Source organism: Salmo salar, chromosome 16 (genome assembly GCF_965601325.2).
Source record: "Salmo salar chromosome 16, fSalSal1, whole genome shotgun sequence".
Taxonomy (NCBI): Eukaryota; Metazoa; Chordata; class Actinopteri; order Salmoniformes; family Salmonidae; genus Salmo; species Salmo salar.
Window position 1 is genome coordinate 88,079,635 of NC_138306.1, and position 16,637 is coordinate 88,096,271.

Consider the following 16,637-nt stretch of genomic DNA (forward strand, 5'->3'; position numbering starts at 1 on the left):
TGGATGTGTTCATATTCAATATTTAATTAATAGAAACACTTCAAACAAAAACACGAAAATGAACGACAGCCTACAGTTCTGCTAGGTACAAAACTAAATAGAAAATACAATTACCCACAAAACCCAAAGGAAAAACATGCTCCTTATGTGTGACTCCCAATCAACAAGAACGAACTTCAGCTGTGCCTGATTGGGAGCCACACATGGCCCAAAACAAAGAAATACAAAAAACCTAGAAAAATAACATAGAACGCCCACCCAATGTAACACCCTGGCCTAACCAAAATAAAGAACAAAATCCCCTCTCTATGGCCAGGGCGTTACACATGTTAACTTGACTGATTGGTGGTGCAGTCTGCTACAGTTGGCTCATAGTTTAATGGTTGTGAGTTCTAATCCCAACTGGGGAAGATAGATTTATTCTTCAAATCCTTTATTTCCTATATTCATCACGTGACCACACACACACTTCTAATTCTGAAAAGTGAAAGCATAGTAGTTGTAGGTTTTCATACAGTACCCAAGACCAGTCTGTGTTCATTTGACCATTGGAAAAAGAGATACTGCGTAAATACTGCAATGAGGTTTGGATTGAGTTGAGCCCCTTCATTTACAAGGTGATGATTTCACTTTCCTCCCAACACAATACCGCAGTAAATATGAGTCCACGTTTCAAATATTCCCCCCCCAATAAGGGATTCTAACTTACACTGCAAGTGGCAATAGATGTCAGGAAGTCAGCACATAACAACTGTGAGCCAACTTTCCAGAGCTGTATTTGCTCGCGATGCACATCATTTTATTATCAGAGCGTGCCAGTGGACTTCTGGGAAGTATACTTCAGTGAGAGAGTGTTGGGATGAGGTACAACTACATTTACCCACCCCCAAAATGAATATTTATGAGCAAGTCCCCCTATCCACTTCTCACCTGAATGCATTTTTTTCTTTACAATGTCAAGTGGTTGGACAAAGGCTGAAATTGGGGTTGAGAGATATCCTTTAAAAAGGCAAACAACTCCAGCCAAGGGAGTAGCGTTTTACTATAACCAGGTTTCTACGCTCTGATACACAAGTGTTTCATTACATTGAAATGTGAGGCGCTAGCCTGGTCCCACATGTCCTGGCAAGATGGCACAAACAGATCTGAGACCAGGCTAGTGAGGAAGTACATTACACATGATTAGTGACATGATGCTAAGTGATATATACAGTATTGATCATATTTAACAGGACAATCCTCCTTTCAGAGGCTGAAGGCACTAAAACAGGTCCACAGCGTCCATCTTGTTTTTGAGTTTTTGTGTGGAAAATTCCTAGAATGAGCGAATCCCAGAAGCCAATACTGGAGAGAGTAGCCTACTAGTACCACAGGAAGACCAAAACACCAGAACAAAACAACAAGGACAGACTGGGGAACAGTCCATCTAGTCTACTAGTATCCTGTTCATTCCTTTGTCCCAGAATTCCTTCAACCGGACTTGGAAGCCAATCCCTGGCGAGCGAGGTCAGAGGTGGGAGGGCAGAGGTTAGAGGTCGTAGGTTAGATCCTACTCTAGTTGGACCAGAAGGTCTCCCTCTCCAACCGTCTCTCCTGCTTTACAGTGGACACTCTTCACCTGGGAGGGAACAACAGAAAGGTCAATTGTCATAGAAACTAGCCGTCTGACTGGTGATGTGTAGAGGAAAGTAATTCAGTGTGTGTGTGATAATGTAGTAGTGTGTGTGGTAATGTAGCAGTGTGTGTGATAATGCAGTAGTGTGTGTGGTAATGCAGTAGTGTGTGTGGTAATGCAGTAGTGTGTGTGGTAATGCAGTAGTGTGTGTGATAATGTAGTAGTGTGTGATAATGTAGTAGTGTGTAGTAATGTAGTGGTGTGTGTGGTAATGTAGTGGTGTGTAGTAATGTAGTGGTGTGTAGTAATGTAGTGGTGTGTGTAGTAATGTAGTAGTGTGTGTAGTAATGTAGTAGTGTGTGTAGTAATGTAGAAGTGTGTGTAGTAATGTAGTAGTGTGTGTAGTAATGTAGAAGTGTGTGTAGTAATGTAGTAGTGTGTGTGATAATGTTTTAGTGTGTGTGATAATGTTGTAGTGTGTAGTAATGCAGTGGTGTGTATGGTAATGTAGTAGTGTGTGTAGTAATGTAGTAGTGTGTGTGGTAATGTAGTAAGTAGTGTGTAGTAATGTAGTGGTGTGTGTGGTAATGTAGTAGTGTGTGTGTAGTAGTGTGTGTAGTAATGTAGTAGTGTGTAGTAATGTAGTGGTGTGTAGTAATGTAGTGGTGTGTAGTAATGTAGTAGTGTGTAGTAATGTAGTAGTGTGTGTGGTAATGTATTAGTGTGTAGTAATGTAGTAATTGTGTGATAATGTAGTCGTGTGTAGTAATGTAGTGGTGTGTGTGATAATGTAGTAGTGTGTAGTAATGTAGTGTGTGTGTAGTAATGTAGTAGTATGTGTGAGTAATGTAGTAGTGTGTGTAGTAATGTAGTAGTGTGTGTAGTAATGTAGTAGTGTGTGTAGTAATGTAGTAGTGTGTGTAGTAATGTAGTAGTGTGTGGTAATGTAGTAGTGTGTAGTAATGTAGTAGTGTGTAGTAATGTAGTAGTGTGTAGTAATGTAGTGTGTGTGGTAATGTAGTAGTGTGTAGTAATGTAGTAGTGTGTGTAGTAATGTAGTCGTGTGTAGTAATGTAGTAATTGTGTGATAATGTAGTCGTGTGTAGTAATGTAGTGGTGTGTGTGATAATGTAGTAGTGTGTAGTAATGTAGTAGTGTGTGTAGTAATGTAGTAGTGTGTGTAGTAATGTAGTAGTGTGTATAGTAATGTAGTAGTGTGTGTAGTAATGTAGTAGTGTGTGTAGTAATGTAGTAGTGTGTGTAGTAATGTAGTAGTGTGTGGTAATGTAGTAGTGTGTAGTAATGTAGTAATGTGTAGTAATGTAGTGTGTGTGGTAATGTAGTAGTGTGTAGTAATGTAGTGTGTGTGGTAATGTAGTAGTGTGTAGTAATGTAGTAGTGTGTAGTAATGTAGTGTGTGTGGTAATGTAGTAGTGTGTAGTAATGTAGTAGTGTGTGTAGTAATGTAGTAGTGTGTGTAGTAATGTAGTAGTGTGTGTAGTAATGTAGTAGTGTGTGTAGTAATGTAGTAGTGTGTGGTAGTAGAGGGTGTAGTAGTGTGTGGTAATGTAGTAGGGTGTGTAGGGGGGTAATGTAGTAGTGTGTGGTAATGTAGTGTGTGTGGGTAGAGGTGTAGTAGTGTGTGGTAAGTGTAGTGTGTGTGGTAATGTAGTAGTGTGTAGTAATGTAGTAGTGTGTGAGTAGAGGGTGTAGTAGTGTGTGTGGTAATGTAGTAGTGTGTAGTAATGTAGTAGTGTGTAGTAATGTAGTAGTGTGTAGTAATGTAGTGTGTGTAGTAATGTAGTGTGTGTGGTAATGTAGTAGTGTGTAGTAATGTAGTAGTGTGTAGTAATGTAATAGTGTGTAGTAATGTAGTGTGTGTGGTAATGTAGTAGTGTGTAGTAATGTAGTAGTGTGTAGTAATGTAGTAGTGTGTAGTAGGAGGGTGTAGTAGGTGTGTGGTAATGTAGTAGTGTGTAGTAATGTAGTAGTGTGTAGTAATGTAGTAGTGTGTAGTAATGTGTAGGGTGTGTAGTAAGGTGTGTGTAGGGTGTGTAGTAGGGGTGTAGTGTGTGTGGTAATGTAGTAGTGTGTAGTAATGTAGTAGTGTGTAGTAATGTAGTAGTGTGTAGTAATGTAGTAGTGTGTAGTAATGTAGTAGTGTGTAGTAATGTAGTGTGTGTGGTAATGTAGTAGTGTGTAGTAATGTAGTAGTGTGTAGTAATGTAGTAGTGTGTAGTAATGTAGTAGTGTGTAGTAATGTAGTAGTGTGTAGTAATGTAGTAGTGTGTGGTAATGTAGTGTGTGTGGTAATGTAGTAATGTGTAGTAATGTAGTAGTGTGTAGTAATGTAGTAGTGTGTAGTAATGTAGTGTGTGTGGTAATGTAGTAGTGTGTAGTAATGTAGTAGTGTGTAGTAATGTAGTAGTGTGTAGTAATGTAGTAGTGTGTAGTAATGTAGTAGTGTGTGGTAATGTAGTAGTGTGTGGTAATGTAGTAGTGTGTAGTAATGTAGTAGTGTGTGGTAATGTAGTGGTGTGTTTTATTGTTTTTATCCTTATTTAACCAGGGAAGTTGACTGAGAACACTGTAATTTACAGCAACAACCTGGGGAATAGTTACATGGGAGAGGAGGGCTGTGTAATGTAGTGTGTGTGGTAATGTGTTGTAGTGGAGGTTAGTGTAATGGGTGTGTGTTCATTGGTCTTACCTTGGCAGCTTTAGCAGCAATCAAGCTGTTCTGCATCTTCATGGCCTCAATCACACAGATCTCCTGGCCTTCAGCCACCTGGGGAACAACAACAACAGATCATTACAGCATACAATAATGTAGTCTATAGCAGGCATGACTCACTCCAGACAGACAGACGTATGTATTAACTCACGACAGACAGACAGACAGACAGACAGACAGACAGACAGACAGACAGACAGACAGACAGACAGACAGACAGACAGACAGACAGACAGACACATTAACTGGCGCCAGATGCCACATGCAATATTGATAAACCAGCATTCCATCTCCATCATTGAGTGCTGATTCACAAGGTTAAATCATTGATGGATGAGGTGGTGAAACTAGTATCCAGCAACAACATGTATGTAACAACTAGTATCCAGCAACAACATGTATGTAACAACTAATGTCCAGCAACAACATGTATGTAAAAACTAATGTCCAGCAACAAGCATGTATCATGTAACAACTAATGTCCAAGCAACAACATGTATGTAACAACTAATGTCCAGCAACAACATGTATGTAACAACTAATGTCCAGCAACAACATGTATGTAACAACTAATGTCCAGCAACAACATGTATGTAACAACTAATGTCCAGCAACAATATGTATGTAACAACTAATGTCCAGCAACAACATGTAACAATTAATGTCCAGCAACAATATGTATGTAAAAACTAATGTCCAGCAACAACATGCATGTAACAACTAATGTCCAGCAACAACATGTATGTAACAACTAATGTCCAGCAACAACATGTATGTAACAACTAATGTCCAGCAACAACATGTAACAACTAATGTCCAGCAACAACATGTATGTAACAACTAATGTCCAGCAACAACATGTAACAACTAATGTCCAGCAACAACATGCATGTAACAACTAATGTCCAGCAACAACATGTATGTAACAACTAATGTCCAGCAACAACATGTATGTAACAACTAATGTCCAGCAACAACATGTATGTAACAACTAATGTCCAGCAACAACATGTATGTAACAACTAATGTCCAGCAACAACATGTATGTAACAACTAATGTCCAGCAACAACATGTATGTAACAACTAATGTCCAGCAACAACATGTATGTAACAACTAATGTCCAGCAACAACATGTATGTAACATGCAACATGTCCTTACCACATTATCTCCAGGCATGACGCTACTGCTCTGTTCAGGATGCTCTATGTACCAGGCATGACGCTACTGCTCTGTTCAGGATGCTCTATGTACCAGGCATGACGCTACTGCTCTGTTCAGGATGCTCTATGTACCAGGCATGACGCTACTGCTCTGTTCAGGATGCTCTATGTACCAGGCATGACGCTACTGCTCTGTTCAGGATGCTCTATGTACCAGGCATGACGCTACTGCTCTGTTCAGGATGCTCTATGTACCAGGCATGACGCTACTGCTCTGTTCAGGATGCTCTATGTACCAGGCATGACGCTACTGCTCTGTTCAGGATGCTCTATGTACCAGGCATGACTGCTACTGCTCTGTTCAGGATGCTCTATGTACCAGGCATGACTCTACTGCTCTGTTCAGGATGCTCTACGTACCAGGCATGACTCTACTGCTCTGTTCAGGATGCTCTACGTACCAGGCATGACTCTACTGCTCTGTTCAGGATGCTCTACGTACCAGGCATGACTCTACTGCTCTGTTCAGGATGCTCTACGTACCAGGCATGACTCTACTGCTCTGTTCAGGATGCTCTACGTACCAGACATGACTCTACTGCTCTGTTCAGGATGCTCTACGTACCAGGCATGACTCTACTGCTCTGTTCAGGATGCTCTACGTACCAGGCATGACTCTACTGCTCTGTTCAGGATGCTCTACGTACCAGGCATGACTCTACTGCTCTGTTCAGGATGCTCTACGTACCAGGCATGACTCTACTGCTCTGTTCAGGATGCTCTACGTACCAGACATGACGCTACTGCTCTGTTCAGGATGCTCTACGTACCAGACATGACGCTACTGCTCTGTTCAGGATGCTCTACGTACCAGGCATGACTCTACTGCTCTGTTCAGGATGCTCTACGTACCAGGCATGACTCTACTGCTCTGTTCAGGATGCTCTACGTACCAGGCATGACTCTACTGCTCTGTTCAGGATGCTCTACGTACCAGGCATGACTCTACTGCTCTGTTCAGGATGCTCTACGTACCAGGCATGACTCTACTGCTCTGTTCAGGATGCTCTACGTACCAGGCATGACTCTACTGCTCTGTTCAGGATGCTCTACGTACCAGGCATGACTCTACTGCTCTGTTCAGGATGCTCTACGTACCAGGCATGACTCTACTGCTCTGTTCAGGATGCTCTACGTACCAGACATGACTCTACTGCTCTGTTCAGGATGCTCTACGTACCAGGCATGACTCTACTGCTCTGTTCAGGATGCTCTACGTACCAGGCATGACTCTACTGCTCTGTTCAGGATGCTCTACGTACCAGGCATGACTCTACTGCTCTGTTCAGGATGCTCTACGTACCAGGCATGACTCTACTGCTCTGTTCAGGATGCTCTACGTACCAGACATGACGCTACTGCTCTGTTCAGGATGCTCTACGTACCAGACATGATGCTACTGCTCTGTTCAGGATGCTCTACGTACCAGGCATGACTCTACTGCTCTGTTCAGGATGCTCTACGTACCAGGCATGACTCTACTGCTCTGTTCAGGATGCTCTACGTACCAGGCATGACTCTACTGCTCTGTTCAGGATGCTCTACGTACCAGACATGACTCTACTGCTCTGTTCAGGATGCTCTACGTACCAGGCATGACTCTACTGCTCTGTTCAGGATGCTCTACGTACCAGGCATGACTCTACTGCTCTGTTCAGGATGCTCTACGTACCAGGCATGACTCTACTGCTCTGTTCAGGATGCTCTACGTACCAGACATGACTCTACTGCTCTGTTCAGGATGCTCTACGTACCAGGCATGACTCTACTGCTCTGTTCAGGATGCTCTACGTACCAGGCATGATGCTACTGCTCTGTTCAGGATGCTCTACGTACCAGGCATGATGCTACTGCTCTGTTCAGGATGCTCTATGTACCAGACATGACTCTACTGCTCTGTTCAGGATGCTCTACGTACCAGGCATGACTCTACTGCTCTGTTCAGGATGCTCTACGTACCAGGCATGACTCTACTGCTCTGTTCAGGATGCTCTATGTACCAGACATGACTCTACTGCTCTGTTCAGGATGCTCTACGTACCAGGCATGACTCTACTGCTCTGTTCAGGATGCTCTACGTACCAGACATGACTCTACTGCTCTGTTCAGGATGCTCTACGTACCAGACATGATGCTACTGCTCTGTTCAGGATGCTCTACGTACCAGACATGATGCTACTGCTCTGTTCAGGATGCTCTACGTACCAGTGTCTTGGATCTATGTGGATTCTATGTAACATGTATGTTCTTACCACGTCTCCAGGTTTGACAGACACGGCGACCACGGAGCCAGGCATAGGAGAACGCAGGATGCTGCTGGTGTCTTCTGGAACCTTCTCAGGCATGTGAGCGCTCAGCGTGGATACCAGCTGACTGAGAACACGGACCTTAAACTGAACACACAAGAGACAGAGGTCAGGGGTCAAATCACAGTTATCAATTCATTACATATACAAGTCCACAAAGTAGGCCCGTGTTGTAAAACTAATGAAAGAAAAATCAAGATGAACAACACATTCATTATTCTGAAACTCCTATTCTGTTGATGCTGTTCTCCTTGGGTCCACCGGGTGGCAGCACCCAATATTCGTGTCAGTCTATATCCGTCCCTGGCTTAGTGAATCAATACTACAGCTACTACTGCATTACAGCCAGTGGGTTCATTCATCAGGCTGTTTCATGCCAATCCTTTAATTAGCTCATTAGGCTCATTTATGTCTTACACATAGCTAACACTGAGTGGCTGGTTTCTCCCTCATTAAGAGTTGAAACTTCATGAAGCAGCAGGCCTAATAAATATAACAGCCAACGGTCGCTTGGCGCCGGGCAACAAGGTGAGACCGGAGAGTGAGATGAGGAGGGAGGGAGAGGTACAATACATTTTTTTCTGGTAGATATCTGTTGTGTGGTGCAATTCAATGAGCAGCTGGATACTGAAGTTTGATAACAGCTTGATAACAAAATACCTTCCTAACTCAGTCCTTTTATACTGAACAACAATATAAACGTAACATGTCCCATGTTTCAGAAGCTGAAATAAAAGATCCCAGAACTGTTGCCAGAGTGTTCATTTCTTTACCATAAGCCGCCTCCAACGTCATTTTAGAGAATTTGGCAGTACATTGTACATTTTTTACTTTTGAGTAATTTAGCAGATGGTCTTATCCAGAGCGACTTACAGTGAGTGCATACATTTCCATAGGTTTTTTTTCTCCGTACTGATTCTCCGTGAGAATGGAACCCACAACCCTGGTGTTGCAAGCATCATGCTCTACCTACTGAGACACAAGGATCTGTACACAATTCCTGGAAGCTGAAAATGTCCCAGCATTGTCCTGGCTTAACACTGGTCTAGGCTAGGGGGAGCATTGTCCTGGCTTAACACTGGTCTAGGCTAGGGGGGAGCATTGTCCTGGCTTAACACTGGTCTAGGCTAGGGGGGCGCCGCCGTCGGCAGGGGGGCATTGTCCTGGCTTAACACTGGTCTAGGCTAGGGGGGGGGAGCATTGTCCTGGCTTAACACTGGTCTAGGCTAGGGGGGGCATTGTCCTGGCTTAACACTGGTCTAGGCTAGGGGGGGGCATTGTCCTGGCTTAACACTGGTCTAGGCTAGGGGCGGGGGGAGGGGGGCATTGTCCTGGCTTAACACTGGTCTAGGCTAGGGGGGGAGGGCATTGTCCTGGCTTAACACTGGTCTAGGCTAGGGGGGGCATTGTCCTGGCTTAACCACTGGTCTAGGCTAGGGGGGGGCATTGTCCTGGCTTAACACTGGTCTAGGCTAGGGGGGGCATTGTCTTGGCTTAACACTGGTCTAGGCTAGGGGGGGGGGCATTGTCCTGGCTTAACACTGGTCTAGGCTAGGGGGGGCATTGTCCTGGCTTAACACTGGTCTAGGCTAGGGGGGGCATTGTCCTGGCTTAACACTGGTCTAGGCTAGGGGGGGGGGGCATTGTCCTGGCTTAACACTGGTCTAGGCTAGGGGGGGCATTGTCCTGGCTTAACACTGGTCTAGGCTAGGGGGGGGCATTGTCCTGGCTTAACACTGGTCTAGGCTAGGGGGGGGCATTGTCCTGGCTTAACACTGGTCTAGGCTAGGGGGGGGCATTGTCCTGGCTTAACACTGGTCTAGGCTAGGGGGGGCATTGTCCTGGCTTAACACTGGTCTAGGCTAGGGGGGGGCATTGTCCTGGCTTAACACTGGTCTAGGCTAGGGGGGGGCATTGTCCTGGCTTAACACTGGTCTAGGCTAGGGGGGGGCATTGTCCTGGCTTAACACTGGTCTAGGCTAGGGGGGGGCATTGTCCTGGCTTAACACTGGTCTAGGCTAGGGGGGGCATTGTCCTGGCTTAACACTGGTCTAGGCTAGGGGGGGGGCATTGTCCTGGCTTAACACTGGTCTAGGCTAGGGGGGGCATTGTCCTGGCTTAACACTGGTCTAGGCTAGGGGGGGGGCACTGGTCAGGCTAGGGGGGGCATTGTCCTGGCTTAACACTGGTCTAGGCTAGGGGGGGCATTGTCCTGGCTTAACACTGGTCTAGGCTAGGGGGGGCATTGTCCTGGCTTAACACTGGTCTAGGCTAGGGGGGGGCATTGTCCTGGCTTAACACTGGTCTAGGCTAGGGGGGGGCATTGTCCTGGCTTAACACTGGTCTAGGCTAGGGGGGGCATTGTCCTGGCTTAACACTGGTCTAGGCTAGGGGGGGGCATTGTCCTGGCTTAACACTGGTCTAGGCTAGGGGGGGCATTGTCCTGGCTTAACACTGGTCTAGGCTAGGGGGGGGCATTGTCCTGGCTTAACACTGGTCTAGGCTAGGGGGGGGCATTGTCCTGGCTTAACACTGGTCTAGGCTGGGGGGGCATTGTCCTGGCTTAACACTGGTCTAGGCTAGGGGGGGCATTGTCCTGGCTTAACACTGGTCTAGGCTAGGGGGGGGGGGCATTGTCTTGGCTTAACACTGGTCTAGGCTAGGGGGAGCATTGTCCTGGCTTAACACTGGTCTAGGCTAGGGGGGGCATTGTCCTGGCTTAACACTGGTCTAGGCTAGGGGGGGAGCATTGTCCTGGCTTAACACTGGTCTAGGCTAGGGGGGGGCATTGTCCTGGCTTAACACTGGTCTAGGCTAGGGGGGGCATTGTCCTGGCTTAACACTGGTCTAGGCTAGGGGGGGGCATTGTCCTGGCTTAACACTGGTCTAGGCTAGGGGGGGCATTGTCCTGGCTTAACACTGGTCTAGGCTAGGGGGGGCATTGTCCTGGCTTAACACTGGTCTAGGCTAGGGGGGAGCATTGTCCTGGCTTAACACTGGTCTAGGCTAGGGGGGGGCATTGTCCTGGCTTAACACTGGTCTAGGCTAGGGGGGGCATTGTCCTGGCTTAACACTGGTCTAGGCTAGGGGGGGCATTGTCCTGGCTTAACACTGGTCTAGGCTAGGGGGGGCATTGTCTTGGCTTAACACTGGTCTAGGCTGGGGGGGCATTGTCCTGGCTTAACACTGGTCTAGGCTAGGGGGGGGGGGCATTGTCCTGGCTTAACACTGGTCTAAGCTAGGGGGGGCATTGTCCTGGCTTAACACTGGTCTAGGCTGGGTGGGGCATTGTCTCTGCTTAACACTGGTCTAGGCTAGGGGGGGCATTGTCCTGGCTTAACACTGGTCTAGGCTAGGGGGGGGGCATTGTCCTGGCTTAACCCTGGTCTAGGCTAGGGGGGGCATTGTCCTGGCTTAACCCTGGTCTAGGCTAGGGGGGGCATTGTCTTGGCTTAACCCTGGTCTAGGCTAGGGGGGGGCATTGTCCTGGCTTAACCCTGGTCTATGCTAGGGGGCGGGCATTGTCCTGGCTTAACCCTGGTCTAGGCTAGGGGGGGGGCATTGTCCTGGCTTAACCCTGGTCTAGGCTAGGGGGGGGGCATTGTCCTGGCTTAACCCTGGTCTAGGCTAGGGGGGGCATTGTCTTGGCTTAACACTGGTCTAGGCTGGGGGGGGGGCATTGTCTTGGCTTAACACTGGTCTAGGCTGGGGGGGGTCATTGTCTTGGCTTAACCCTGGTCTAGGCTAGGGGGGGGCATTGTCCTGGCTTAACCCTGGTCTAGGCTAGGGGGGGCATTGTCTTGGCTTAACCCTGGTCTAGGCTAGGGGGGGGGCATTGTCCTGGCTTAACCCTGGTCTAGGCTAGGGGGGGCATTGTCTTGGCTTAACCCTGGTCTAGGCTAGGGGGGGGGGCATTGTCCTGGCTTAACCCTGGTCTAGGCTAGGGGGGGCATTGTCTTGGCTTAACCCTGGTCTAGGCTAGGGGGGGGCATTGTCCTGGCTTAACATTGGTCTAGGCTAGGGGGGATCATTGTCCTGGCTTAACCCTGGTCCAGGCTAGGGGGGGAGCATTGTCCTGGCTTAACCCTGGTCTAGGCTAGGGGGGAGCATTGTCCTGGCTTAACCCTGGTCCAGGCTGGGGGGGATCATTGTCCTGGTCTCAGTAACACTACTAGCAGCTGGTCCCAGTAACTGACCTGTATATGAAGGTCACAGTACAATAACATTAGGAAGCCACCCAGCATGTTAATGACCGCATGCATCCTTGTTTGTTTGTTTGTACCACACACACACACACACACACACACACACACACACACACACACACACACACACACACACACACACACACACACACACACACACACACACACACAACAGGTCATCCTCTTCACAACACCATCATAGTGACTAAAATAACCCCTGGCCGGGATACCCCCATAAGATACCCCCATAGGATACCCCCATAGGATACCCCCATAGGATACCCCCATAGGATACCCCAAACAAACAGTCATTGATTCCCAAGGCCGACAATCCCTTGTTGAAAAACCAGGAGCGGGGAGGGGAAACCAAGCTGGACTCGTAAATCAGTCTGTAATCCGGAGCGTCAGGAGTGTGGGGAATGTGAGGGTTGGGATGGCCTGGGGAAATGCAGGCTTCCACAGGATTTCTTCCCAGGAAACAACAGTAACTAACAGCCCTCATATTGGCCCTGCTGACTGTCACCCCAGTTCAGATACAGGTCAACCAACCAGGTTAACTAGGTGTTGTTCTGTAACCAGCTGTACTAAAGGTCTATTCAACTCCAGCCTGTTAACTAGGTGTTGTTCTGTAACCAGCTGACAAGAACATACCCAGGATGAGCTAGATTAGAACATACCCAGGATGAGCTAGACTAGAACATACCCAGGATGAGCTAGACTAGAACATACCCAGGATGAGCTAGACTAGAACATACCCAGGATGAGCTAGACTAGAACATACCCAGGATGAGCTAGACTAGAACATACCCAGGATGAGCTAGACTAGAACATACCCAGGATGAGCTAGACTAGAACATACCCAGGATGAGCTAGACTAGAACATACCCAGGATGAGCTAGACTAGAACATACCCAGGATGAGCTAGACTAGAACATACCCAGGATGAGCTAGACTAGAACACACCCAGGATGAGCTAGACTAGAACATACCCAGGATGAGCTAGACTAGAACATACCCAGGATGAGCTAGACTAGAACATACCCAGGATGAGCTAGACTAGAACATACCCAGGATGAGCTAGACTAGAACATACCCAGGATGAGCTAGACTAGAACATACCCAGGATGAGCTAGACTAGAACATACCCAGGATGAGCTAGACTAGAACATACCCAGGATGAGCTAGACTAGAACATACCCAGGATGAGCTAGACTAGAACATACCCAGGATGAGCTAGACTAGAACATACCCAGGATGAGCTAGACTAGAACATACCCAGGATGAGCTAGACTAGAACATACCCAGGATGAGCTAGACTAGAACATACCCAGGATGAGCTAGACTAGAACATACCCAGGATGAGCTAGACTAGAACATACCCAGGATGAGCTAGACTAGAACATACCCAGGATGAGCTAGACTAGAACATACCCAGGATGAGTGAGAGCTAAGGGATACAGTGGTCTTCCATGTCCTCAGGAGAGGAAGCCTGGAAGCAGCTCAGCAGGGTGTCTCCTACTCTCCAACACAGAGACAGAGTCCTCCAGCTGACGCAGCAGGGGACAGGACAGAGGTACTTACTGAGCCACTCATCAACCTCCTCCCAACCCCCCATGACCTAACAGACCCCCACGGCCCAGCCCCAGGACCCTAAAGGAGGAAAGGGAAGTGATGTCGCCCCGTGACAAGTTCCTGTGGAGCCTGCGTTCAAAGCCCCCCAGGGTCTGAGCAGCACAGAGCTGTTTATAGCTGGCTCCCTTCAAAGCCTCTGATACATAACGGATGGTCTTCTCTTCCTGACATTCTGTGTAGTGTGGGGGTCTGGGGGGTATTGGGGGTCTGGGACTAGGCTGGATGGGGATGTGTAGGCGGGGAACTGACACCGACTTGGCCCGACAGATAAGAGGAACGTTACTAAATGTGTGTACATACACACGACCACTAAGACACACAATTCATACATTCACCAGAATGAAGGAGAGGTGACTCACCTGTGTGCCCAGGTACTGTAGAGTGATGTCTCCTCCTGCATCTCTAGACAGACACTGTAGAACCCTGGGGGTTCTGTTGATGGTGACAGGCAGCAGGGCTGAGGCCAGGTTCCACTCTCCACTAACCTCCACCTTAACTCCATCCACCTCCACCTACCAGGGGGATCAGAGGAACAGTCATTTCATTACTACACTCTACTTATTATTCTGATACAAGCCATTTGCTTCCCATGTGGAGAGATTGCAGTTTGATATGCAGGAAGAGACAGCCTGCAGCCTGACAGCAGGAGGAGCAGCTATGTTGAACCACTTGGGAAAATAACAGCATCAAAGATAGTACTGTTGGGCAGAGGAAAGACCCAGTATCCACTACTAGAGGACCAGGGAAAGACCCAGTATCCACTACTAGAGGACCAGGGAAAGACCCAGTATCCACTACTAGAGGACCAGGGAAAGACCCAGTATCCACTACTAGAGGACCAGGGAAAGACCCAGTATCCACTACTAGAGGAGAGGACCAGGGTAATACCCAGTATCCACTACTAGAGGACCAGGGAAAGACCCAGTATCCACTACTAGAGGACCAGGGAAAGACCCAGTATCCACTACTAGAGGACCAGGGAAATACCCAGTATCCACTACTAGAGGACCAGGGAAAGACCCAGTATCCACTACTAGAGGACCAGGGAAATACCCAGTATCCACTACTAGAGGACCAGGGAAAGACCCAGTATCCACTACTAGAGGACCAGGGAAAGACCCAGTATCCACTACTAGAGGACCAGGGAAAGACCCAGTATCCACTACTAGAGGACCAGGGAAATACCCAGTATCCACTACTAGAGGACCAGGGAGACCAGCCACTACGGGCCAGTATCCACTACTGGGAGAGGACCAGGGAAATACCCAGTATCCACTACTAGAGGACCAGGGAAAGACCCAGTATCCACTACTAGAGGACCAGGGAAATACCCAGTATCCACTACTAGAGGACCAGGGAAAGACCCAGTATCCACTACTAGAGGACCAGGGAAAGACCCAGTATCCACTACTAGAGGACCAGGGAAAGACCCAGTATCCACTACTAGAGGACCAGGGAAAGACCCAGTATCCACTACTAGAGGACCAGGGAAAGACCCAGTATCCACTACTAGAGGACCAGGGAAAGACCCAGTATCCACTACTAGAGGACCAGGGAAAGACCCAGTATCCACTACTAGAGGAGAGGACCAGGGAAAAACCCAGTATCCACTACTAGAGGACCAGGGAAAGACCCAGTATCCACTACTAGAGGACCAGGGAAAGACCCAGTATCCACTACTAGAGGAGAGGACCAGGGAAATACCCAGTATCCACTACTAGAGGACCAGGGAAAGACCCAGTATCCACTACTAGAGGACCAGGAGAAAGACCCAGTATCCACTACTAGAGGACCAGGGAAATACCCAGTATCCACTACTAGAGGACCAGGGAAAGACCCAGTATCCACTACTAGAGGACCAGGGAAAGACCCAGTATCCACTACTAGAGGACCAGGGAAAGACCCAGTATCCACTACTAGAGGACCAGGGAAATACCCAGTATCCACTACTAGAGGACCAGGGAAAGACCCAGTATCCACTACTAGAGGACCAGGGAAAGACCCAGTATCCACTACTAGAGGACCAGGGAAAGACCCAGTATCCACTACTAGAGGACCAGGGAAAGACCCAGTATCCACTACTAGAGGACCAGGGAAAGACCCAGTATCCACTACTAGAGGACCAGGGAAATACCCAGTATCCACTACTAGAGGACCAGGGAAAGACCCAGTATCCACTACTAGAGGACCAGGGAAAGACCCAGTATCCACTACTAGAGGACCAGGGAAATACCCAGTATCCACTACTAGAGGGAGAGGACCAGGGAAAGACCCAGTATCCACTACTAGAGGACCAGGGAAAGACCCAGTATCCACTACTAGAGGACCAGGGAAAGACCCAGTATCCACTACTAGAGGACCAGGGAAAGACCCAGTATCCACTACTAGAGGACCAGGGAAAGACCCAGTATCCACTACTAGAGGACCAGGGAAAGACCCAGTATCCACTACTAGAGGACCAGGGAAAGACCCAGTATCCACTACTAGAGGACCAGGGAAAGACCCAGTATCCACTACTAGAGGACCAGGGAAAGACCCAGTATCCACTACTAGAGGACCAGGGAAAGACCCAGTATCCACTACTAGAGGACCAGGGAAAGACCCAGTATCCACTACTAGAGGCCAGGGCCCCCACTGGGACCAGGGAAATGACCCAGTATCCACTACTAGAGGACCAGGGAAAGACCCAGTATCCACTACTAGAGGACCAGGGAAAGACCCAGTATCCACTACTAGAGGACCAGGGAAAGACCCAGTATCCACTACTAGAGGACCAGGGAAATACCCAGTATCCACTACTAGAGGACCAGGGAAAGACCCAGTATCCACTACTAGAGGACCAGGGAAAGACCCAAGTATCCACTACTAGAGGACCAGGGAAAGACCCAGTATCCACTACTAGAGGACCAGGGAAAGACCCAG

At 47.8% G+C, this 16,637-nt stretch overlaps 1 protein-coding gene across 1 annotated transcript in view; it reads right to left on the bottom strand.

Moving 5' to 3' along the window:
- LOC106593318 (propionyl-CoA carboxylase alpha chain, mitochondrial) overlaps positions 1-16,637 on the bottom strand; it is a 54,859-nt gene continuing 38,222 nt past the window's right edge. Inside the window, exons 18-21 of the mRNA XM_082963151.1 lie at positions 14,075-14,227; positions 7,825-7,965; positions 4,326-4,403; positions 1-1,618 (exon numbers count right to left, since the gene is read on the bottom strand). Coding sequence (XP_082819277.1) covers positions 1,550-1,618; positions 4,326-4,403; positions 7,825-7,965; positions 14,075-14,227 — 441 coding nt within the window. The 3' untranslated portion in view covers positions 1-1,549. The remainder of the gene's footprint in view (positions 1,619-4,325; positions 4,404-7,824; positions 7,966-14,074; positions 14,228-16,637) is intronic.